General features: G+C 37.8%; 1 protein-coding gene and 2 pseudogenes across 2 annotated transcripts; 1 reads left to right on the forward strand and 2 right to left on the reverse strand.

Annotated features, from left to right (window-relative positions):
* The first annotated feature begins 5,261 nt into the window (after positions 1-5,261).
* Positions 5,262-6,224, forward strand: LOC140523532 (olfactory receptor 2T29-like). Its single transcript, XM_072638358.1, has one exon. The coding sequence runs from the start codon at positions 5,262-5,264 to the stop codon at positions 6,222-6,224; it is 963 nt and encodes a 320-aa protein (XP_072494459.1).
* A 3,395-nt stretch (positions 6,225-9,619) lies between these two features.
* On the reverse strand, positions 9,620-10,533 carry LOC140523535 (ubiquitin-conjugating enzyme E2 D2 pseudogene; annotated as a pseudogene).
* A 6,839-nt stretch (positions 10,534-17,372) lies between these two features.
* On the reverse strand, positions 17,373-25,008 carry LOC140525514 (F-box-like/WD repeat-containing protein TBL1XR1 pseudogene; annotated as a pseudogene). The gene has a single exon (XR_011974054.1). The product of XR_011974054.1 is annotated as an F-box-like/WD repeat-containing protein TBL1XR1 pseudogene (transcript).
* Positions 25,009-27,160: the final 2,152 nt, after the last annotated feature.

Consider the following 27,160-nt stretch of genomic DNA (forward strand, 5'->3'; position numbering starts at 1 on the left):
GATGAATAATCTAACAAAGCATAGAACTATAATTAAACACGATTATAAAATAATATGATTAAAAACTAAGAGAATCAAAGAAATTTAGTAGAGGTGTTAGGGACCTTAGCAATCATTTGGTCCAAAGCCTGCACAAAAGGATTTCCCATTTAATACACTGGGGGTATGATCAAGAATGAAAAGTTAAAATTGTTTACAATGAAGAAACACTGGAAACCTTCCAACTGGAGTGTGTTACATTTTCATTTATCTGGAAAATATGAAGAAAAATGAGATCAATTATAGCACAAAGAGGTGGATTCTTAATTGATCAAATGACTGAATCTAAAGAATAATCATTAGTAATTCAGTTTCATCTTGTTCATAACTTCCCAATGTAAAGTCATAGGGATCTTGCCTCTAAGGCATTTTTTTAACTCAATGATCTGTGAATAGATGATAGACATGAAATTTGCAGATAAAAGTCTGGGAAGGAAATGTAGCACTAAAATTTTAAAAAAGTATGTCCTGAGAGGGGAGCATTCTTGGCCAAATGCAAAGAAAACTGGAATTCAATAAGGATAAATGCACATTTATTTTTACGTGTGTTCAAAAATAAATTTTTTGAGTGCAAAATAAGTATACATGACTGGCCAGTGGTTTGTAAAAGATCTGAGTGTTTTGCATGTTTTACATAAGTTAAACAAGTGACATGACATGCCCAAAGGTTAAAGCCATTTAGGCTACAGAAGAGAAAAAAAGTATCTGTGTATAAGGAAGTGATATTTCTCTTGTACTCTGCTTTGGTAAGAACTCACCTGTAAAGCTGTCTTTGGTTTTGAGTACCACTTTAAAGTAAGCTGGAGAGCATCCAGAGAAGATAAGCAGAATGCTAAATAGGTTTAAGTTTATGTCATTGTAATATTGGTTGAAGAATTGGAATATTTAGTCTTGAGAAGAGAAGGGAGTGAGGTTGGAAGAAGCATATTTTAACTATCATCAAGCATTTAAAGTACATTTAAAGAAAAGAGATTGGAATTTCAAAGAAGCAAATTTAAATTTGACATAAATAACAACTTACCTAAAACTTGGAGTTATGCACTCATAGAATTATATGCCTTTGGAAGAAGTGATTGTACCCTTATTAAAATCTTTCAAGTAATGTGTAGAAATGGAAATTTTTGGGGTTTTTTTGTGGGAATATACTTTGTCAAGTGTTTTGTTAATTTAGTGTATGTTTTATCGAAAGGAAAATGAATCAATAAAAACATTTTAAAGAAAGTAAATTTATTACTTGTATGGCTTCAAACCCATTACTTCCAAATTCTCAGAAATTTACTAGTAGGTACAGAAAACATAAAATTTTAGAGTAGGAAGAGACATCTAGTTCAGTCTTTCATTTTTGAAGTAAAGAGACCGAGGTTCCAAGAAAACAAATACCTTTCTCCAGATCACACAGAGAGATAGACTTAGAGATATGATCCTCCTCCTCTTTTTAAATTTCTTGTTCCCAAGACAGTATTCTTTTAATTCAGTCTGGATTCCAGAATTCTTCTGTAATTAATATGAAAAAGGGGATGATGAAAGATTCTGACCTCACTCCTTGGATTCACATCACACTCACATCTTTCCTTTCCTCCTGTTCACACAGGGCCAGCTTTTGCTGCAGAATCCTTACAGTAATATTTATCTAGACACAGATACAGCTAGGATGAGAGAAGTTCATCTAATGACTTTAATAATACATGCTGCTTCTTAGCAACAGCTCTGGTACTGGGCTTTTACACTAACTTCTCAGATTTTGCTCTAACAAGATGTCAAACATGTCCAGTTATTATCTTATTGATACTTCTAGTGTCAGTCTTAATTTCTCTCAAAAATTACTTTGATTTTGTACAATTCTAGTTTTCATATTAATAAGAAGCATTACAGACTTTCCATATGTATTCTTAGTTTCCACAGAATACTTTGATCATTTTTATAACAGTTTGTTAGAAGTTTTCTCTGCATTCGGAGTGGACAAGAATATCATTTCCTTGGCCTTTGGGAACAGCTGTGAACATCTCCAGTTTTCATTACAGAAAATCAACTTCTGTCTATTTTTTTCCATTGATGGAACTGGAGGTAAGGAGCACAAAGCTTAATTGTCTCGTGCATTTGAATGTAGAAATGAGCAAATCCCAGGATATATTCTGAATAAAAAAAATCTAGGTTAGGATTTGAATAGACAAAGGGGAAGATACATGCTCACAAAAGGTGAGGAAAAAGATATTAATAAATCACCCATGATAGGCAATGTTTTTCCAAGTTCTGAGGAAATTTGATAGAAGAGATATAGAATTGTAAAATGTTAGCCATAAAAGGGTCCTGAAAGTTGATGTAAGTCAAGCTTCATTTTTACAGAAGAAATTCAGAGATGCAGTAAAGAACAGATGAAAAGTATACAGACTCATGGGTAAAAATATAACAAGTGAATATATTTTTAGTAGATTCATTCCTTCAAAGATACATAAATTACTGTGAATATACAAATTTTTTGTGGACACAAGTCCTTCTTGTATATTGAAAGTATTTCATTACTTATGTATCCCTCAACCTGAATTAAAGCAACATTTTTATGCCTATAAGATTGTATTCTAAAGCAACAAACTAGAAATTTCTGTGAAATAAATTATTTCATCGTACAAATTTCCGGACTGTGAAATTAAGGGAGTGGAGAGAGTTCATTTTATTTGTTTATTTACTTTTGGGAAGCAATAACGGTTAAGTGACTTGCCCATGGTCAGATGGCTAGTCAGTGATGCCAGATTTGAATTGAGGTCATTGTGACATCAGGGCCAGTGCTCTATCCACTCTACCCCATAACTACCAGTAGAGATCATTTGAAACCAAACCTATTTTTTCTGCACTATTTTTCTATTTCACAATTCTCAGAGGATTAGTAAAAAAAAAAAAAAAAAAAAAAAAAAAGCAGGAAGCTATGTTCACTTTTTCCTGGGAGAACCTCGAAAGCTGTAATGTAGATTAGTGTGAGGCAAAAATAGTTTTAATTCAATCTGATTGAATCCAATACTATTCACTTAAAACATATGGGTTATGCAAGGCACTTCTCTCAGTGATGATGCTCAGAAAGAGGAAATAGATCCAAGAATCTTAAATTCAAATAAAGAAGATAGAACAGGAATAACAATGATACATAGCAAAATTTGATAATCCCATCAGATCCAAAAAAGTAGCAGTGTCCTGGAAAGGAAAAAGATCCCCTTCAATTAGTGAGATGAGGGAAAGATGAATACAATATTTTAAACTGTAGCTAGAGTTCAGAGGAACCAAATGATTTTCACAGGCAGGAGTATGGTGCAGTGGGGGGAAAATAATGAATCAGAGAATCTATGTTTGAATTATAGCTTTACTTTGTTGCCTATGTAACTGTTAGTGAATTAATAATATTCTTTTGGCTCATTTTGTAATTTCAGTCCCTTCTGGAACTAAGTACAATGCCTATAGGAAAGGGTACATTCCTCGCACATTCATGGAAAAAGCTAAAAATGCTTAGAGAGTAAAGAACAGTACGACGAATTCTGTTGAGAGAACTAGAACTACCTATATCCTAGGTGGAGAAGTAATAGAGGTCTTGACTCAGAGTCAGGAAGACAAATGTTCAAATACAACCTCAGATACTTACTAGATATGTGTCCCTGGGCAAGTCCACTAAGCACTGTCTGCCTCAGTTTCCTCAGCTATAATTCAGGGATAATTGTAACACTGACATTCTAAGGTTGTTGTGATGATCAAACAAAATATTTCAATCTCATACCATTTTATAAAATTGTTATCATAGTGCCTGACACACAGTAAGTGCTTAATAAATGCTTATTTACTTTCTTCTGTATATCTTCCCATAGGATTATGGAGTTGATTTCCCAATACTCCCAAATTTTGATTTTGATTTCATAGATGTGTAAAAATGTGCTATCAGCATGAACAGATCTTTATTAAAACTCTCTCCCTAGAATACTACTACCCACAAAAGCACTGATTTTTAATGCATTTTGATTAATTAATCAACAAGCATTTATTATTTATTTACTATGTGTCACTCACAGCTAAACTGGGGATACAAAGAAAGGTAAAATAGTTCTTGTCCTCAAGATCTTCATATTGTAATATGGGCGATACATGCAAATAAATAGGCACATACAGCAGTAGATGTGGTAGTAGAAAAGAGTAGTAAACTCTCAGAAGGGAAGGCAGTAGCAACTGTGGGGAATTGAGGAAGGCTGAATATAGAAGAAAGCCAGAGAAACTAAGAGGTAGGAGGTTAAGAAAGAGACTATTTATTCCAGGGATGGAGGATAGTTAATGTAAAGACATGGAGAAGGGAGATGGTATATTGCATGTAATGAATAGCATCTAGAATAATTCAGCTGAAGCAAGAGAGTTAAAATGTGGAAATGTGTAAGGTTATGAAGAACTTTAGTTATTAAAGAGAGGATTTTTTTATGTATTTTGTCATGGAAGAAATAGAAAGATACTTGACTTTTCAGAGTATGAAATTACTTGGTCAAACCTAAGCATTAGGAAAATCACTGTATCAGCTGAGTGGAAGATAGATTAGAGGGAAAGGATTATGGTAGAAGGACCAATCTGAGCCTACTGCAGTAGTTCAGGTGAACGTTTGCAAATGGAAATGGTAACAGCTTCAACTAGGATGTTGAGTGATGGAGAGAATGGGACCTATTTGAGAGATGTTATGAAAGTAGAAACTACAAGATTTGACTTTATGCTATTTAAATTTGGGAGAATAGTGAATGAAAAGTTTAGGACAACGCTGAGGTTTTGACACTAGTGACTGAGAATATGGCGTTGTCTTTGATATTAGTAGGGAAGTTTTGAAAAGGAAGCATAATGAGCTCCATTTTAGGCATAATGAATTTCATAACAAAGGTAAATGGTTGTTCTTACAATGTTTTCCATGATGTTTATCTCAAGCTACAGAACTCATCTTGAACACTTCTTTATATAAGAACAATCTGGCAGAATCTCAGGATTTGAAAATGACTGAAGATAATTTTCTATCCAAATAGATGCATCTTTAGTTTCAAGTTAGACCATTTGTATCATAGTTTGATACAGATTAGGAAAATTACATCTCTGCTCCTTTTAGACCAATAGATATCTCCTCCTTTCACTAACAGATGACCTAACATATCTGTATGAAGAACAAAATACAAAATTTTTTATCGATTTGATTGTTTTTAATCTTCTCTAGGTGAGATAAGATGAAGCCAAGAAAGAGGTTGGAGAATCAAACTTTTGGAACTGATTTCATCCTGCTGGGACTCTTTAACCAAAGCAAATATTCTCCTTTCTTCTACTCACTGATACTCATTATTTTCATAGTAGCTCTGATTGGCAATGCCACTTTAGTTCTTTTGATTCAAAGTGATCCCCACCTCCACACTCCCATGTACTTTTTCATCAGTCAGCTTTCCCTCATGGACATGATGTATATCTCTGTTACTGTGCCCAAGATGCTATTGGATCAGGTGATTGGGATTCATAATATTTCATCTCAAAGCTGTGGACTCCAGATGTTCCTCTATCTAACACTTGCAGGAGCAGAGTGCTTCCTTTTGGCAGCCATGTCCTATGACAGGTATATGGCCATATGTCACCCTCTCCGTTACCCCATCCTCATGAACCACAGAGTTTGCATGCTCCTTGCAATTGTCTGCTGGTTCTTGGGCTCTCTTGATGGTTTCATGCTCACCCCTATCACCATGAACTTTCCATTTTGTAAATCCCGAGAGATTCAGCATTTCTTCTGTGAGGTATTTGCCTTGCTGAAACTCTCCTGCTCAGACACATCACTCTATGAGACTGTCATGTACCTGTGCTGTGTCCTTATGCTCCTCATCCCTGTCATAGTTATTTTAAGCTCTTACTCCCTTATTCTTCTCACAGTCTATAGGATGAATTCAGCTACGGGTCATAGGAAAGCATTTGTCACATGTTCCTCCCATATAACTCTTGTTATTCTCTTTTATGGAGCTGCTCTCTACAACTACATGCTCCCTCCTTCTTACCATACTGTTGAGAAGGATATGATGGTGTCTGTCTTCTACAACATCCTAACGCCTGTTATAAACCCTCTCATCTACAGTGTCAGGAATAAAGATGTCACAGCAGCTTTGAGGAAAATGTTATGTTCAAAGCTGATTTTAGGTAATTTTCAGAAGTAGAATACTTAAAATCACTCCACTTTATTTACTATAGGCTCATTTTATTCATGTTGTTCTGTGGTAAGCAGTTACCTACCTCCCTCCTCTGTTCTTCCAAATTGATTTCCTCTCCTTGAGAGCTTTTGCATATTTTTTGGGGTAAAATATTCCTGGTTCAGTATAAAAATTCTTGATATTTGAGTCAGAATACAAGGATTTGTCTTCTCTATCCACAACTTCCTAACTAGCTTATCTTGAACAAATATTGAAAGTCTCTGCGAAATGGCCTACTTTTCTGTCTGAAGTTGTATTAAATAAATAGTTATTAAATACCCAAAAGGTGAACGGGAATATCGTGGATTTTTCAAAAATTGCTTTTACTCAACTCACTTCAGAGTGTGCACTCTTCAGGACTCTCTTTGAAGTCTGAAGGTACAATATTAGCTGTGGGCATGATGCTGGTTGACATCTGTCCCACTTGCTGCATGCTGCTGCTTTTCTGGGCTTCCAAAGTCCTCTCTCTGGGTTTTGTTTTGTTTTTCGGTTTGTTTCCTTAGTAAATTACAGATTTGTTTTATATGTAGTATGTTTTAACTCTTTCTACCTGCATGTTGAATTAATCACTTTCTTTGCCACTAGTACCAATCTTTATCTAATGACTTGTAACCTCTTGCCTTGTTAAACCAATAAATAAATAAAATAACTTGTTATAACTCGTAGCATATAGGCTTTGTGCCCTACTTCAGTCCAAGATAATAGTAATTTATGTTCTAATCATTCCAAAGATATGTCTAGCATTTTTCTCCAATTCACCTGGTTATCATTTTTTATAGTTCCACAGTATTGCATTACATTCACGTACCACAAGTTGTTCGCTTATTCTCCAATTAATAGACACACTCTCATTTTCCAGTTCATCTCCACCACAATAGAGGTGCTCTGAATATTTTTGTACATGTGTGTCCTGTTCCCTTTTTTATGATCTCTTTGGGATACAGATCTAGTGATGTTATTGTGAAGCTTTTCTTAAAAACACAAGTAAAATGTATCTAAGAACAAAGATGATATATAATTTGAATAAATTAGGAAGTACAAAAATCAGTTGGGGAAATTCCTATGTAATTGAGTCACTTCCACCATGCTGGCTTTGATCTCCATAAAAAGGAACACAAGGTTGGAGATCCTCTAGTTAGCTTTCTGTGGTTAAGCAAGTCAATTTACAATCTGTAAATCACGTCTCTGAGGCCAATACACAGAACTTACAATCACTACTTCTGCAGAATAGTGTCAAACTAATTAATACTGATTGGAACAGAGTAGGGGTTCATATGAATCATTTCTCACACTGATTAACCCTGAGTGCAGAATAAAGCAAATTATTTTTCATTTTCTTCATTTTTCCTAGCTTTTCTTTTAATATGGCTAATATTAAAATGTTTTATGTAACTTCAAATGTTAATAGGCATCATATTCCTTCCCTTCTCACTGAATGGAGGAGGGTCTAGAACTCAAAAGAAAATTTTGTCATTGGGATTCAGAATTGAAAATTTCAAATTCTAAATTTTAAAATTGAATTTTTAAAATTAATTTATTTTTACTTTACAACCTTCATGTCCACAAGATTTTGAATTCCAAATTTTCTCCCCATCTCTACCCTATCCAACCCCAAGATGGCCTGCATTCTGATTACCTCTGTCCTCCGTTCTGTCACCTACCCCCTTTTTTCTTATCCCCTTCTCCTTCTATCTTTTGTAAGGCAAGATAGATTACTTTAGTCCATTGCCTGTATATCTTATTTCTAAGCTGCAGGTAAAAACAATTGTAAATATTCATTTTTTACAACTTTGAGTTCCAAATTCTCTCCTTTCTTCCCTCCTGACCCGTCCTCATTGAGAAGGCAAACAACTCCATATTGTATATATGTACTCTAGCAAAACACTTTCATAACAGTCATATTGTGAAAGTCTCTTCTATCCCTATTTTATTCTATTCTTTCCTTTGATTCTGTTTCTTCTCAAAATTATTTCCTTCTGATTACCTCCTCCCCCAGTCTTTCCTCCCTTCCATCATCACCCCCCTTTTATCTCCTTCCCCTATTTTCCTGTAGGGTAAAATAGATTTCTATACCCAGCTGAGTGTGTATGTTATTCCCTCATTAAGCTAAATTCCATGAGAGCAATATTCACACATTCCCTCTCACCTCACCCATCTTCCCCTCCACTGTAAAAGCTTTTTCTTGCCTTTTTTATTTGAGATAATTTACCCCACTCTACCTCTCTTGTTCTCCTTTTGCCATTACATTCTTTTCTCACCTTTTAATTATATTTTGAAGATGTCATCCCTTCATACTCAACTCACCCTATGTCCTCTGTCTCTATACATGCACATTATGCATGTATATATATTTATATGCACTCATACGTATAAGTCTACATATGTGTATGAGCACGTATAGATGTATGTGTATGTATGTGTGTGTATGCATATAAAACCTTTTTAATTTATTGTAACTATTCATTCCATTTCACTGATCTACCACTGCATTTCTTAGCCAACATGAAATAGTTTTGATGGCTACCATTTTATAATATAGTTTGGAACATGGTGTGGCTAGTCCACCTCAAGAAAAATGACTTAACCATCACCACCACCACCACCATTGGTTTATCTATTTTATTTTACCCATAAAAGTAGTTCCTGGTTTTATTTATTAGTTTAGTGGTCTTATTTTCTATTTTATCAATCTTTACTTTGATTTTTCAGATTTTAAACTTAATTTTTAGTTGTGTATTTTTTTTTATAATGACTGTAGTAGTCAGTTTATTACACAGATTAATCATTCTTGAATGTACAAGCTCCAGAGGAGCAATTGGGTCTTTAAATATACTCAAGTATTTCTGTCAAGTGAATTTTTACCCTTACATCCAGATAGATGTAAGTAGTTAAAAAACATAAGAAAAATTAAGAGCTATTAGCTATGTATTAACTGAGAAACCACATACAAACCAAAAAAATTTTGAGGGCAAGGGGGTGATGGAGAAGAGCTGAGAAAAAAAGCACCCAACCCTTTATGTACTAATATCTCTAATCCATTTAAATGTTGACCAGTTAAACTTAGACCTTAAAATACAGGATGTGGGTACAGTTTAATCTTGTTGGTCCAAACATTTACCTAACATGTAGGTCCTTCAGAATAAAATGAATACAGAAACAGCTTGACGTTCTTCACCTTGCTTTTCATAACTGTTATGAATTTAAAAGGATTCCAACTTTTAAAAAATTCTCCCACAGATTAGTGTAACTGTCCTCCCCCTCCCCAAACCACACAACACCCACCCCTGCCCTTGCATTGTTTATTCAGTTAAGTCAATAAGGAAAGCTTTTAGTCTCACAACTAGATTATTACTGAAGAACTGACTTTCACACACACACTTGTTTGCCAGAAGTCAGTGTTGGTACGGGAAATACAGTATTTCTATTTTGTTGTTCCAATTATGTACAACACGCAACACTGCTGTATCAGGTAAACATGTGCACAGGGGAAGATGAGACGTAGGCTCATTGAAAGCAGTCAAATGGAAATCAAAAGGACTTTCTCTTTCGGAGTTCCCCGATCTTTATTTGTAGAGGTTATCCAATAATTTCTTTAATTACATCGCATACTTCTGAGTCCATTCCCGAGCTACTCTGTTGTACTTTTCTCTATCTGTTTTGTAGATCCGTGCAATCTCAGGCACTAAAGGATCATCTGGATTGGGATCACACCACAAAGAACAGATGGACAAGAGTACTTTTGAAATAGTGCTGGTGACCACTGTGACCCTAGAATATCAAGACAAATGCTACCATTACTGTTAATATTTGGATGGTAAATTCTTGTTGTAAATGCAGCCTTAGATGGTTTCAAGGGATAATCTGATGGGAAATGAATTACCAAGAAATATACTCTACCCTGATAGGGACTATCATTTGGCCCCATTATTGTAGCTTGCCAGTGAAACATGTCATCTCCAACAGGACCTGCTGAACACTGAGCTGGGTTGGTCACGTGCCAGGTCTTTCAACTCCTTGTGGATTCTCTTCCGAGTCATTGTGTGAGACGGGTGGCGGCGGACTGCTGGGCGAGGACGGAGATGGAGGAGAGGGACGGGGAGGGGAGGAGGGGAAGGTGGAGGGAGCTAGGCCGAGGAGATTTCTTGCCGTGGTGGGAAGAGGAGGAAGGGGTTGGTGTTAGGGAAGGCGGGGAGCGGCACCGGCCAGGAGGAGAGGAGCCGGCGGCAGCAGGCAGCGGCGACGGGGCAGGGGGACCAGAGAAGGGGATTGCGGAGAAGGAGGGATGGAGGGACGTGCTGTGCCAGGGCTGGGAGGCCGCAACGGCAGGGAGGGGGAGGAACCAGGGGTAGGAGGAGGGGAGGGGGCGGGGTAGACCCCGGGCGGATCCCGGGACTCGGGCTCTTGGGCGCTACCGCAGCGAGGACAGCTGCGTATTCTTAATTGGCTTTTTTCTAGCATTATTTTTTTTTTAGCTACATGTCCAATTCAATGATCTGTTCTATCTCTATTATAGTGATGTAAACATTTAGAGATACAAAATTTCCCCTAAGTCCAGCTTTGGCTACATCCCATCAATTCCGCTACGTTGTCTCATTGTTGTCATTCTCTTTGACGAAATTGACTGTTGCTCTTTGTTCTTTGATGCATTCATTCTTTAGCATTGAATCATTTAGTTTCAAATTAATTTATTATCCATATGGTCATGGCACTTTACTGAATGTTGTTTTCCTTGCATTATGATCTGAAAAGAATGCATTAATACTTTTCCTTTTCTGCATTTGTTTGAGAGGTTTTAATAAGAACAATTTTTGCTTAGGAACCATGACCTCCATAGAAAAAAAGGTATATTCCTTTGTATTCCCATTCAGTTTTCTCCTGAGGCCTATCCTATTTAACTCTTCTAAAATTCTATTCATCTCCTTAACTTCTTTCTTTCTCATTTTGGCTAGATTTATCTAATTCTGAGATGGGGAAGGCTCTGAGAATTTTCTTCAAAGTAATCATAAATAAATCCATCAAAACTATTGAGATCATTAAGGAAAGTCACATTGAGGGAAAAGAGAAAAAGGCCCACAGAGAGCCTAGGAGTACACCCACATTTAGCAGGCTCAACCTGGATAAATACCAAGCAAAGAATACCGACTGAGAAACAGTCACTTTGTCTCAACAAACAGTTGAGATAAATAGAAGAACCAGAAAGACACCGTGTCATTAAAACCCACAGAGAAGAGAATATCAGGGGCAAGAAGTCATTAAACATTTTAAGACTCTCATGAAGTCAAGGGTATGATTGTTCTGTGTATACTTCAGATAGGAGAGAGCAATAAATCATTGGAAATAAGTAAAATGAAATGAGAATTAAGTAATTGGTTATGGTGATTAAAAGATCATTATAATTTTAGAGAGAGAAATTTCAATTGAATAATATGGTCAATAGCCAGATTACTGGTTGGTCTGATTGCTGTTCTTCATTCTTTTGTTTTTTTCTGGAGGAGGGAAGGTAAAGCAATTGGGGTTAAGTGACTTGTCCAAGGTCTCACAGCTAGCAGCATGTATCAAGTGTCTGAGCTGAATTCAGGTCCTCTGGACTCCAGGGCCAGTGTTCTACTCACTGTGCCACCTAAGTGCAGCACTGTAGTTCATTCTTAAAGAAGATCAAAATGACTTCACTATGTTAGAGTTAAGTTACAGTGTGTTCTACTGGCTGATCAGACCAATATGAGCTTAGAATGCTCCACTGCAGGTCAGGCATAAATAGTCCATGTGAATATCTGGGGTGAATTCTCTAAATTTTTACAACTCACATTTCTTTTTCTCTACTGCTATTAGACTTTGTTCATAGAGCAGAATGCCTTGTTGCATGTGTGCATGTGAGGCTGGGTAGTCGTTTGCCAGCATCTCCCAGGACACACAATCAATTCCAAAGTTCTTCAGAGTGACCTTTAGAGTGTGCTTGTATTTCTTCTTCTGACCACCATGTGAGTGTCATCCTTGCACAGATTCTCTATAGAGCAGTCAATTTCAGGCAAGGGTATGTTTGGCAATCAAACAATATGTCCAGCCCATTGGAGTTGCACTCCCTGCAGTAAAGTTTGAAGGTTTGGCAGTTTAGCTTGAGAAAGGATTTCAGTGTCCATTACCTTATCTTGCCAGGTGATCTTCAGAATCTTCCTAAGACAATTCCAATGGAAATGATTCAGCTTCCTGGCTATACTGTCCAGTTTTCCAAGTATGCAGCAATGAGGTCAGCAGAAGGTCTACAGAGCTCTTTTGCTGACCTCATTGTTGTATAAACCAGATCATAGAGAGTTAGGAAGAGAAAGAAAGTAAGCCGAGGAAGCACTTACACACAAACTTCTGAAAGAGTTCAGCCAAGAAATAGAAGAGATAAAGGACAGTAGCTACTGAATATGGATCACGTGAGTGTTTTTTCTTTTCTTTTTTGAAAATGAGGGAGACATGGCAATATTTGTAGGTAGTGGAGAAGCATCCAGTAGACCAAGAGGGACTGAAGATAAGTGAGAGAGTGTGGAAGATAGAATGGATAATCTGCTGGAGAAGATAGTAAGCCATATGATCATTTGTATGTAGAAAGGTTTGCCATGGCAAGGTGAAGGACTGTGTCTCTGTGTGAGACAGGGTTAAAGAAGATTAAACGTATCTGAATGATGTGAAATGAAGAGGAAAGTAGAAAAGTGAATATCCTCATATTTTCAGCAAAATATGAAGCAAACTATTTGACTGAGAGGATATGCATATGGGAGCTGTGAGAGGTTTGTAGAAGGATGAAAATGTTAGAAAAATTGCTGTGAAAGGTGGAACAAAGAATTTTTTAGTTTTATTAATTTAGTTTCAGGTTTTGACATTCATTTCCACAAAATTTTGAGTTCTAATTTTTCTCCCCATCTCTCTCTTCCCCCCAGTTCATAACACCTTGCGTTCTTATTTCACCTTTCCTCAATGTGCCCTCCCTTCTATCACACCCTTCCCTTCCCTTATCTTCATGTTCTCTCTTTTCTTGTAGGGTAAGAAAAATTTCTCTACCCCATTACCTGTATTTCTTATTTCACAGCTATATACAGTAACAATTCTCAGCTTTCGTTTCTAATACTTTGAATTCCAACTTCTCTCTCTCCCTGCTTCCCCACACATCCCCACAGAGAAGACAAGCAATTCAATACAGGCTATATAGGTGTCGCTTTGCAAAAGACTTCCATAATAGTCATGTTGTGTATGAGTAACTATGTTGTCCATCCTACCCTGTCCCCTCTTTTTTTGTTCTCTCATTTGACCTTGTCCCTTCCAAAAGTACTTCTAGTTACTCCCTTCTCCCCTTTGCCCTCCCTTCAATCATCCCTCTGACCCCACTTGTCCTACTTCTCTTCTACTTTCCTGTAGTGTAAGATAGATTTTCATACCAAATTTAGTGAGCATGTTATTCCCTCCTTAAGCCATATGTGAAGAGAGTAAGTTGCACTTTTCTCTGTCACCTCCTCCCATTTCTCCTCCATTGACAAATGTTTTTCTTATCTCTTTTATGAGTGATAGCCTGCCCCATTCCATTTCTCCCTTTCTCCTCCCAATATTTTCTTCTCTCACCCCTTAATTGTATTTTATTTGTTTATGGATATCATCTCTTCTGATTCAAATCAAGATGTACTCTCTATCTATATGTGTGTGTATGTGTGAGAATGTGTGTGTGTGTATGTGTGTGTGTGTAATCCCTCCTCCTACCCAAACACTGAGAAAAGTATCAAGAGTTACAAATATCATCTTTCCATGTAGGAATGTAAACAGTTCAGCTTTAGAAATTTCTTTATGATTTCTCTTTCCTGTTTATCTTTTTATGCTTCTATTGATTCTTGTGTTTGAAAGTCAAATTTTCTATTCAGTTCTGGTCTTTTCATCATGAAAGTCTTCTATATCATTCATTGAATGACCATTTTTTTTCCCCTTGAAGTATTGCACTCAGTTTTGTTGGGTAGGTGGTTTTTGGTTTTAATCTCAGTTTCTTTGACTTCTGGAATATCCTACTCCAAGCCATTCAATCCTTTAATGTAGAAGCTGCCAGATCCTGTGTTATCCTGATTGTATTTCCACAGTACTCTAATTGTTTCTTTCTAGCTGCTTGCAATATTTTCTCCTTGACTTGGGAACTCTGAAATTTGGCCACCATATTCCTATTAGTTTCTCTTTTTGGATCTCTTTCAGCAGATCAGTGGATTCTTTCAATATTTATTTTGCCCTCTGGTTCTAGATTATTGGGGCAGTTTTCCTTGATAATTTCATGAAAGATAATGTCTAGGCTATTTTTTTTATCATGACTTTCAGGTAGTCCCATAATTTTTAAATTGTCTCTCCTGGATCTATTTTCCAGGTTGTTTTTCCAGTGAGATGTTTCACATTATCTTCTATTTTTTCATTCTTTTGGTTTTGTTTTGTAACTTCTTGGTTTATCTTTTAGTCATTAGTTTCCCTGAACTCCACTCTCATTTTTAAAGACCTATTTTGTTCAGTGACCTTTTGAATCTCCTTTTCCATTTGGCTAATTCTTCTTTTTGAAGCCTTCTTCTTCTCATTGGCTTTTTGGACCTCTTTTTCCAACTGAGTTAGTCTATTTTTAAAGGTGTTATTTTCCTCAGTATTTTTTTTCATTCTCCTTTAGCAAGCTGCGGATTCACTTTTCAAGCTCTTCTATGCCCTGAGCCCATTTTATATTCATTTTGGAGGTACTAGAGACAGACATCTTGACTTTCTCTGACAGTATCCATTGTTCTTCCTCATCCAAAAAGAGGAAAGGAGATACCTGTTCACCAAGAAAGTAACCTTCTATGGTCTTAGTTTTTTTCCCTTTTTTGGGCATTTTGCCAGTCAGTTACTTGACTTTTGTATCGTTTTTCAGGAGGAGGGTTCTAGTGCTCCTCCTCCCCCCATGGCTGAGATTCAGATCAACTCCTCAATTCCCCCAGGGGCTTTGGGTGGGAGTGGGGCTGCCACTCAGGGTTGAGGTTCAGATCACCTGTTTGATTCTCCCAGAGGCTTTAAGCTGAGCTGCTTGGACAATGGACCCAGGCTTCTTCCACTTCCACAGTAGCCTCCCATTGCCTGCTGCTGCTGCTGCCACTGCTTCTGCTGTGGTCTGGGGAGATTGCTGGGGGACCCTGCTCCCCTCTTGCCCAGCTGGGAAAGCCCTCCCACACTGACCTTTGGAGCTTTTTTTGTTGCTTGTTGGTTGAGGGAATCTGGGCCCCTCCATGTTGAGGATTCTGCCCCAGAGGGCTGTTCTCGTCCTGTTCCTCCAGTGCTACATGGCCAGGGCTGAGCTCTGCTCTGCTCAGTGTCCCATGGGATAGACCTTTCCTGTCAGCCTTTCAGGTTACCTTTACTTGGAAATCTCTTTCACTCTGTTGTTCTGTGGCTTCTGTTGCTCTAGAATTTGTTGAGTCATTTTTTACAGGTATTTTGTGGGCTGCGGGGAAAGTGCTAGAGTATATGCAACTTTCTACTCAAGTATCTTAGCTGTGCCAAGAACTTTTTAAGGGGCATGTAAAACATTTCCTTGTAACAATGAGGGCATAATTGATATTATGTAACATATATGTGTAGTGGATCCAGTCATCACAATTTCATTATTTTCTCCAGTTATGTTCAGTAGTTACATGAATAGAGGTGAAAATCATGGTTGTTTGGGTGACTGTATTCAAAGTATGAAACTTGGCAGGGTAAAATTGCTGGTAGAATAGGGGAAAAAGCAATTTTAGAGGAAAGTATAGAATTGAATTGGTTCACCAAGGAGTCAAGATGAGATAGGGACGACAGTAAAATCAGCATATGGCTGATGAACTGGGAAAGAATCTATCATTGAAGGGATTGGTACATGTCATGGTGAGAATGTAGAATAAGGTTAGGGGTTATAAGCAGAGGGATAAGTGAAGTGAAAACAAATTATGACTAGATAAAGGAATTTCAGAGTTTATGAACATGGAAGTGGAACACTTTTCGGTGATGGCAAGGTCAAGGGTATAATTACTCTATATGTAGCTGAGGTGCCATGGAGGAATAAATCGTGGTAAATTAGTAAGTTCAAGGAAATTATGGTATTTGAGGTTGTATATGAGGTTGTATAAATACACACATTGACATCCCTTAATATGAAAGTAGGTCATGTAGAGAAGAGAAAGACTGTAAGCCAGGTACTGAATACATTGAAGAAGGAAGGAGAGCATCTTTGAATGTTGGTAGATTACAACTACTAAAAACTCAGTCTCAGAAAAAAAACTGGAATACTCTCAAATCAAACACATGCACACAGACACAGACACACACACACACACACATACACACACACACTTACATACACAGAAAACTCAGATGTAGATGGAGTAGATTGACTTACAGGTTAATTCAATGAAGCTTTCAGAGAACATTTAGTTTTCATGCTACATAAACCATTTGCTAAAATAGAAAAATAGAGTAATTACAATTTTTTCCTTGATATATATTATCCTAATATACAAACCTGGGAGACAAAGTAGAGAAAGAAAACTATTGAATATTTTAAGTAATGTTTATTTTTATTACAATATTGACTAAAATATTTGCAGAATGTAGAGCAATCCATTAAAAATTATTCACTATGAATATTTTGGTCTTGTACCAGGAACATAAATAAAAATTAGAAAATTCAAAATATAATACTTATACATGAAATAGCTTTTAGTTTGAAAGTCTAGCAAACTCCTCCACCAAAGTTATTTGCAACCCTACTGTAACTTAGAAGATAAATCCTGGGGTATATCCTAAAGTGAACCCTAGGTAAAGTAATAGTCCTAAAGTAACAGAGCTAGTTAGTGGCTATCAAATTCTGTGTGACTAAGACGATTTTCTGAAAGTCTTAGCTAGCCTAGTCGATTATTAAAGCATTAGACTTTCGATTCAACATGTTATAGAAAAAACTTTAGAAAGGGTAGAGAGAACAGATATTTACTATATGCCAGGCATGTTGCTAAACACTTCACAAATATTTTCTCATTTAATACATATACCAAGCCTATACAAACACAAAAGTTAAGAGGAGCATAAAAACATATATATGATCAAGCAATCACAAGGGACTAAAAGAGGTTAAACTATTTTTATTGTTATATTGAAGAGACAATTTGTATAGATTCACAGAACTCTATCATCATCAGGGGTCAGAGAGGAAGCTTAATTAGACAGAGGGAGTCTATTATATTTTGGTAATCTCAAAAGAAGAATGGAAAGGGTGGGGAACAGAAACACACTACCAGACCAGGTGGGTAGGAGAGGAACAATAGGAAAAATTATCTCATATAAATGGAGTGCCTAAATACAACTCCACACAACAAGAAAGGGAAAGTGGGAGGTTGTGGATAACACTTGAGTAACAATTTCGTTTGACCTCATCAAAGGAGGAAAGAATATACATATACACACATTTGGGTTCAGATATATTTCTTTTCTAACAGGGAAAGAAGAGGAAAAGGTATTAAAGGAAAAGGGCAAAATATCGCTAATGAATATTGATTAATACTTTTAAACATAGTCCCAGGAAAAGACTGCAGCAAAAACAAAACAAAACAAAGCAAAACCCCCTAGATACTAAGACCTATTTGAATTAATTGAAGGCATGCAAGAATGATTGCATATTAGAAATTAGAATTAAATACATATAAAACAATAAGAATTATTCATTTCATCAGTAGAAGCAGATGTTACATTTGATGTTACAACTGAGGCCCACAGTTCCAAGCGTGATCAATTTAGTACTAAAGTATGAATTTATCAATAAATAAGTTTTCAGCTTCCCAAGCGAAGACCCTGAAATGAGGGAGGGGGCTGCTCCCTTTTGTAGTTTGGCAGAGTATCGAACAAAGAATAGGACCGTGTAGGTGGGGAATGAATTGTGATGAGTAAAAAGAGCTCAACATCATGCTGAAGCATTGGGGAATATATGATTCCTCAGAAATTGGGAATTAGAGCTCCTTCCTTTCCAACTGTGACTAAGAAATATTCCCTTGTTTGAGTCCCCCTGCAAGGTTAGAGATAGTGGACCAGATTCTTTGGATAACAAACCAGACGTTCTTGAAGAATAACTCAGCAGTGTGTCCATACTGGACCAGACTCCCTGCTAACATCTCTCAAAGATGACAGATTTCCTTGAGACAAAAATAGAACAATGATTAGCAGGAGAATTGGATTTCTAAACTTGTCTTATTTTTTTAATATCAAAATATATTTTATTCTGAACCTCTTTCAGATCTGATTCAAATTGCAGCTGTCAGAGCAATACAATGCAAATGGAAACTGCAACAGGGACATGTGCCTCTGAGGGATGGGGGTATAGGGGTAAGCCATTGTAACAGAGAACCCAAATACGTCCTAAGTGCAATTCACATGGATCAGGACAGCCTAGAACTTCTCTATCAGTCTTCCTTAGACAATAATCATGAAATCTGAATAAAAGTCTTTCAACAAGTACAAAAAACTGTCATGGACTGGTTTACACTTTGACAACAGTTGTAAGTTAACTAGATAACTAAAGAAATGATGCAGATGTTCATATCCAGTGCTACAGGTAAGCTCACAGAATTAGACCCAAAGTATTTGTAAAATCAAAATTAAACCACTACAACTACAATGTCAAAGTCAGCAGAGGAAAAAAAAATATTTCTGTATTCAAGGATTATAGAGTCACAGAATGCCGCCTTAAAAAAAGAAAAGAAAAAGAAAGAAATGTATAAGTAATACACTGGACTAGATACAACATGCAGAATATTTTCCTGAACTTATCCACAAACTCCAAAAAAACATGAAATAGCTTACTAGGACAAAAGATATGCCCTAACTCCTCATCCTGCATCAACGTTGTAAGCTTAGAGGTGGAAACAGAATGCGATACCTCCTCAGACTATGGATTTAAGATGCTCTATCTCTAAACCAGTGTGTGGAAAAAAAACCCCAACATAATTTGAACTTCTCACTTAAAAAATTATCTTCTCTACTTTTAACCAGATTTATGTTTAAGAAAAAAACTCTTGATACTGAATTGTCATATTTTAGAACTATCACCGGAAGAAAAGGTCATTCATAATATTTCTCCCCTACCTTCCACCCCTTTTGACCCAAGAGAAAACTTTCTGGGTCTCTTGTTAATTTGCTGCTGTTCCCTAAATATAGGCATTTACTTCCATGCTACAATGTTGGTCCACCAAAAAGGGGGTTTCCTGGAAACTTTCAGATATGACCTACTAGTAATATGCATATATCTGTCACCTAAGTACTGTCTTTGTCACACTAGAGGAGAACACAAGATTTGTAGAGAAACATGACATGACCTGACCTGAGAAAAATAAGCATTGCTCCTAATTGAGAAAATAGCACTGAGCAACATTGGAGACGTCGTTTCTGCTCATCTGGTGAAATCCCAATTCCCCTCTGCCCACATCACACAGAACCCTCTGCAGAGCCCTTCAGGCCTCTCTGCCGATTCCCCAACTATAATTATACCCTTAACCAAACCACTCCTACCTAAACAAAGCTAACTCCTTAAAAATAGTCATCTCTCATTAAATAATCTATTTTGACATAAAGAAGGGAAAGGAAAAAAGGAGTGCTTTAAAAGTGAAGGTAAATCAGCACAAATCTTTGGCCTTTCTCTTGACATTTGTACATGTGAAAAAGCAAGAAACCTTCCTCTACTTCTTCTATCTGGTGATTCCTGCATTTTACACCATAATTTGTTGTTAAACCACAAAGGGAGGCACTTTTAGTATTTGTAAAAGATGTTTCATCCCAAATCACATCTAACACTAGAGAACTGCTCATCACAACTGGATTATCAATAATAACCTAAGACCTACTTCAAATTTATCATGGACTAAAATACATCAGAAAATCAGTGATGGGGCCTGATCCACATTAAGAGAAAAGGGGACAAATGCATGGAAATGTGGCTTCCTCCCCTAGATGGATATGAACAGTGAGATTCCTGCAGAAGCTTTAGGAATGAATGAGAAACAGGGCAGCTCCTCTTATTTTACTTTCTCCTTTAACCAATTAATCTCCCAAGTTTTCAGCTCTTTCCCCAAGGCAACAAATTCATCAGCATAGCTTAGATTAAAATGACCAGTGTAAATCCTACTTAGATCATAGAATGATCATGTCCTCCTAGAAGAACTACTAGCATTTCAATTATCAGCCCTTGGGGAAAATATAAGGGGGGTGGGAGAGAGAACGAACAAATAAACCAGGAACTCCAAAAATACAGTACTTCACAAGGCTGTGAAACTTAGTCTCTGGCCAGCACATTTATGCTCTAGACTTTTTTTTTTTTTTAAAGGCTTAGAAGCAGCATTGTGGCACATCAGCATGCAATGATATCGAGAACAGCAGCAAAAAATACATAAATAATCCAATGTTCATTAAAGAGCCCAGGTCTACTCTGTGGATACCTGTCAGTAAGATGAGACTTCAGGGCAATAAAGCTCTGTATTTATAACGGTGTAGGGTTCCTTTTATGGATGGGTTTTTGTAAGGAAAATAGCCAAAGATCAAAAAAGAAAAATAACAATAGCATAAAAATGTAGCTGTCCATTCTGACAGCCACATTGCAGAATTCCTTGACTATCTTTTATAATTGGCTGAAAAAAACAGGCAATAACTGTATGCAAATGAATAAATTGTCCCTATCAAAATACAAAAGTAGTATCAATAATCACCTCTGACTTTCAGATTTAAATTCAGTGCAATTGACAAATGCATCGCTAAAGGAAAATGCAGCTTAAACATATTCAGAACATTTGTGTCCATTCTTGGGAGCACATTTAAAAATTATTGCACAGATTTTTTTTTAATCTTATACTTTTTTTTTTTAAACAGCAACAGAGGTCAGCCACAGACACAGACCTCCACCAATAAAAGCAGGATGTCCAAGTGCCAGATACTCAGTCTATGAGGTTTCCTACATACTCATAAGGCAATTGTTCTAGACATCTGTCATATGTTCCAAAACCCCGAAAAGAGCTGGCACAGAAGCATCATGAATGACTGCCTTTCTGGATATGAATTAAAAAAAATTCTGTGATTTAGAATAGATTCCCCACTAATAATTGGGGTACATAGAACAATGAATGTGGAAGGAAGTGTATTCTCTTTACCAAAGGCCAATGTTACCCTACCTTAACAAAATGAAGACTTGCTTCAAGTCATATTAGTTTGTAAAAATAGCAGAAAATCAATGGCAAAAAAGCTGCATTATTTGGGTTAAATCAATTTATGCCTAAACTAAGAACAAAGTAGATTAACTTTTTTTAAATAGTCACAAAATTATTAGATTGAAATAGTGTTATAAAATAGTTAACTTTGCAAAGCTCTGTGATAGAAGGCATTCCTTAATTAAAACATCTGTGGCATAAATTTAACAATTATATTCTTTGAAATTTATAGCCTTGGAATCTGGCACAAACCATGAAATGACCCCTTTCAACAGAACACATAAACAAGATGTGCTGAATTCACTAAAGAAATTTCGGTATACCCTAGTCACATGAGCATAACAAAAGTTTGCTATCTGTTGAGAAAAATGCTTGATATTGTAAACGACTAAAGGACAATATAGTTGTGATTAATAAAAAATAGCAGCTTCCACCTACTTATACTTGAAAAAAATATAGCCATAAGTTATAATAAACTGCAGAATCAGAGCAGCAGAGACATTAGTGCAAATATTATTATTTTTTAACAAGCTGAATCACTGCTATTTAAACATACCTTAAAGCAAGTCTTCTGCTCTAAAGATTTCTTTTGAGTCTAAGGTAGTACACATTTTACCACATAGTGACAGTGTTATCAAGTATATGCCAAAGGTATTTTGATTTCTATAAAGAAAATTGACAAGAGATTTTTTTTTAATCCTGGAATCTGGTTATATTATATATCAGAGCTTCTACTGAAGGATATGATGGATACTTATGGTAGAAGCTAATAAACCCTTGTCCAGAAAGATTTTTATCTCTTAAAAACAAAACAAAGAAAAACCCAGAATGCTACTTTTCTTCTTTTCACAACAGTGCACAACTAAACCATAACTAGCTATGATCTTGAAGCAACAAGAATTTTTGTTTTAATGCAGCTCTTGTATTTGTAAATTTAAAAAGAAAAATTTTTGTGCCCTTTGATTCTTAAGTTTGGCAGAAATATGTCCCAAATAAGAAATTCTGCATTTCACCCACACCATCAGAAAAACCAGAGCAGAATATCCTTTACAAATAATGTCCTTTCTTGATTAACATGACCAATGTCACATTTTAAATATACTTTTCTAAAATCACCCCTCACCCCAACGCACAACCAATGGAAAATGTGCTGAGAGTCACAGAATGGACCAAATATCACTTGGCCTCTTCAAAAGAATACAGTGAAGTATTTTTAAAAGATTTTTTTTTATGATTAAAAGGTGAAGAAATAAAAACAAGAAACAGATTTACTCCCTTACTTCCTGCATCCATAGAAACAAACAAAAACAAAAAGAATATTTGAAAAGCAAAAAAAAACCCATGCCTACATGTTTACATACGTCCATTTTCTCTGTACATATAAACTGCTCAGCTATTTAGAGAAATTAAAGAAAACAAAGAATATGATACATCATATTGATTAGATAGGGAGAATAGGGGGGTGGGGGGGGAAGAGGGAGAGGGAAGGCTGCCATTTGTATCCCAATTTGTTGCATGTATGGTCTGCTTTTGTATAGTCTTGCTCCTTTCCTCTTCTGCTTTTCATATCCCAAGCTTCTAAATGCTATTTGGGGGCACAGCAGATAAGATGCCAGCACTCGGTGAACAGGATTCGAAGCTGTGACAAGACTCTGTCATCCTCTTCAGGGTGTAATTTACCTTTGTTTCCATACAATGTAAGTGGAGATTTCTTTTCGATTTGGCTGTAGTGGACTGGTCATGGTTCCAGTGGGACTAGAGCAGTACATGGGTCAGGGACAGTCATTTTCCGCTATGTACACATTCATAGTCCGTCCATGTCTTCCAACTAGTAGCACTATTTCCGTAGGTCTAGTACACAAACGGAACCATCTGATGCACTGGCTCCAACTTTGTCTCCTGTTGCATTCCAGCAAACCTCAAATATTCTACCTGTTCCCCTGTAACTACGAACTAGGGAACCCGTCTGAGTATTCCAGATGTGCACACACTTGTCGAAGGAGCCGCTCGCCAGGTACCTGCCATTAGGACTGAAAGCCACACTGTACACAGGCTCTTGGTGTTTCGTCAAAGTGTGGATGCAGATACCCCGGTCTATATCCCATAACCGCACAGTAGAATCAAAGGATGCACTGGCTAGCATGAGGTTGGCATTTGGATTGTTTGTTCCTGGGCCTGTTGGACTCCATTTGATAGTATAAATTTCTTTATGATGAGCTTGCAAGTCATGGACACAACTCTCTTGTTTCATACTCCATATCTTTAAAGTCATGTCATCAGAACAGGAGGCCAGAAGGTTACCAGTTGGGTCCCATTTGATGGCATTGACTTCATTTGTATGTCCCTGGAATGTTTTAATAGGCCTGTCTTGTCCTAATTTACAGACAAGAATGCATATGTCGGTGCTGCAAGAGGCAAAGGTGTTGTTGCTCTGCCAGTCCACGTCCAGTGCCGGTGCTGAATGAAAAGAAAATTGTTGCTTGGCTTCACCAGTATGTGCATCCCAGATAATTGTAGTTTTGTCCACTCCTGCAGTCAGAATGAAATTTCCTTTCTTGTTCCATTTTAATGCAAAAATAGGCCCTTTATGTTGCCCCAAGGTACTGGCAAGATTACCATCTTTAGTCCATATTCTGGCAAATCCATCATATGATCCAGTGGCCAGAAGTGTGCCTTCACTATTCCAGTCAAGGGAGGTCACATCTTTGTTGCTGGGCACATCCTGCCCTCCTTCCCTTACAGAATGGTGGAGGACTAACTGGGTCGAGACACTTGTGCTGTTCTCACTCAGATTCCATATTCTGGCTGTTGAGTCACCAGATCCTGAGGCTAGAAAGTCACTAACAGGATTCCAGGCGCAGATGAATACTTCTGACACGTGACCCCGCAACACCACAGCTTTGTCCGGGGGGATTTCAACATCTCCGTCCATCTCCATCGTATCTGTACGGTTCTTTGCTAGACTGCGGGCTCCGTTTTCTTCTCCATTTGCAGTATTTTCTCCGTTTTTCGCTGAACCCTGCTGATTGGTTGTGGCGGCAGCAGCACCGGCAGCAGCTGCGGCAGTCTGTTGTTGGGCAGATTTCTCTCCATACGCTGGCTGCCTGCTTTGTACCACGTCAGGCATCATGGCATCGATCAGTGACAAAGACGTCCGTCAAACTACGTACCATCCTGACTCTCGCAAATATCTCTATACCAAGAAGCTGACCTCATCACTGCTTATGCTCATCTTTATTCCCACTTAAGCCGTGAGGTCACAACACAGGATATAACCCATTGGCAGCGCGGTAACGTGGGGAGGCTCCGCTCATTGCGTTCTTCCAATCACGTGGAGGTGATACTGGCGCCGATGGGCTGGGCCAGGCTGGGCTGGGGGTCGGCAGCCCCTCCCGCCGACAGTGGAGGCCCTGCAAGTGACTGCCGGCCTCAGGCCGGACTGCGCAGCCGGGCTGGAGCGGCCTGCTTTCAGAGCTGGGCTGCGGGTGGGCAGCTCCGCCGCCGCCTCCGCCTCGCCCGCCTCCCTGATCCGCGCGGGGGCAATCGGGGCTGGGGCGGGGGTGGGGGGGAGTTGGGGGTGGGGTACGAGCTGGGACGAGCTGGGCCGGGGGAGGGGCGGTGCAGCAGCCAGAGCACAGAGGCTGCAGGCCTGCACCTCCTAGCGGGCGGCCAACGGCTCGGAATCTCCGCGCAGGGGAGCGGGGCGCAGGGCGTGGGGAGCTGGGAGCGGGGAGCGAGCGCGGAGGGGGAGCGGAGCGAGCCCAATCTGACTTACTATAAACCAGCTGAATTACTGAGCTAAACTGTGAGATAAAGAACCCTGATATGGGCAATTACAGGGCAAATAAATTAATTGTAAATAGGATCGATTTAAAGATGTTATAGAATGAATCTGATTATTTCACAGAAAAGAACTTACATCCAGGACAATAAACTTTTACATGAATAATCTAACAAAGCATAGAAGTGTCATTAAATATGGCTATAAAATAATATGATTAAAAAATAAGAGAATCAAAGAATTTGCAGTAGAGGTGTTAGGGACCTTAGCAATCATTTGGTCCAAAGCCTACACAAAAGGAATTCCCATTTAACACGCTGGGGAGATGATCAAGAATGAAAAGTCAAAATTATTTGCAATGAAGAAATACCAGAAATCTTCCAACTGGAGTTTGCTACATTTTCATTTGTGTGGAAAATATGAAGAAAAATCAGATCAATTATAATACAAAGAGATGGATTCTTTTATTCATTCATTCATTCATTCATTTATTTAAGTTTTCAACATTCATTTCCGCAAAATTTTGCCTTCCAAATTTTCTCCCAATTGCTTCCCTCCCCCCACCCCAAAAGGCTGAATATTCTGATTGCCCCTTCCTCCAATCTGCCCTCCCTTCTAACACCCCTCCCTACCCTTATCTCCATCTTCTCTTTTGTCCTATTGTGACATTTGCCCCAAAAGCTTTGAGTTCCAACACACCACCCATCCCTACTGAGAAGGCAAGCAATTCAATATAGCTTATATATGTGTAGTTTTGCAAAAGACTTCCATAATAGTCATGATGTGTAAGACTGAACTAACTATATTTCCCTCCATCCTGTCCTGTGCCCTATTTCTTCTATTCTCTCTTTTGACCTTGTCCCTCCCCAACAGTGTTTACTTCTAATTGCTCCCTCTTCCCATTTGCCCTCCCTTCCATCATCCCCCTCACCCTGCTTATCCCCTTCTCCCCTACTTTCCTGTAGTGTAAGACAGATTTTCATACCAATTTGAGTGTGCATGTTATTTCTTTCTTGAGCCAAAGCTTCATGTTTTCACTCTCACCTCCTCCCTTTTGAAGAAACTTTTTCTTGCCTCTTTTATGAGAAATAATTTGCCCCATTCCATTTCTCCCTTTCTCTTCCCAATATATTCCTCTCTAACCCCTTAATTTTATTTTTTTAGATATGATCTCTTCCTATTCAACTCACCCTGTGCTGCTCTCTAACTCTCTCTCTCTCTCTCTCTCTCTCTCTCTCTCTCTCTCTGTATATAGGGATGTGCATGTGTGTGTGTGTGTGTGTGTGTGTGTGTGTGTGTGTGTGTGTATAATCCCTCCAACTACCCAAATACTGAGAAAAGTTTCAAGAGTTACACATATTATCTTTCCATGTAGGAATGTAAACAGTTCAACTTTAGTAAGTCCCTTATGAATTCTCTTTCCTGTTTATCTTTTCATGCTTCTTGTGTTTGAAAGTCAAATTTTCTTTTCAGCTCTGGTCTTTTCATCAAGAATGCTCGAAAGTCCTCTATTTCATTGAAAGACCATTTTTCCTCCTGAAGTATTATACTCAGTTTTGCTGGGTAGGTGATTCTTGGTTTTAGTACCAGTTCTTTTGACTTCTGCAATATTGTATTCCAGGTCCTTTGATCCCTTAATGTAGAAGCTGCTAGATCTTGTGTTACCCTGATGGCATTTCCACAATACTCAAATTGTTTCTTTCTAGCTGCTTGCAAGATTTCTCCTTGACCTGGGAACTCTGGAATTTGGCTACAATGTTCCTAGAAGCTTCTCTTTTTGGATCTCTTTCAGGGGGTGATTAGTGGATTCTTTCAATATTTATTTTACCCTCTGGTTCTAGAATATCAGGGCAGTTTTCTTTGATAATTTCATGAAAGATGATATC

This window comes from Notamacropus eugenii, chromosome 2 (genome assembly GCF_028372415.1).
Source record: "Notamacropus eugenii isolate mMacEug1 chromosome 2, mMacEug1.pri_v2, whole genome shotgun sequence".
In the NCBI taxonomy this organism is placed as follows: Eukaryota; Metazoa; Chordata; class Mammalia; order Diprotodontia; family Macropodidae; genus Notamacropus; species Notamacropus eugenii.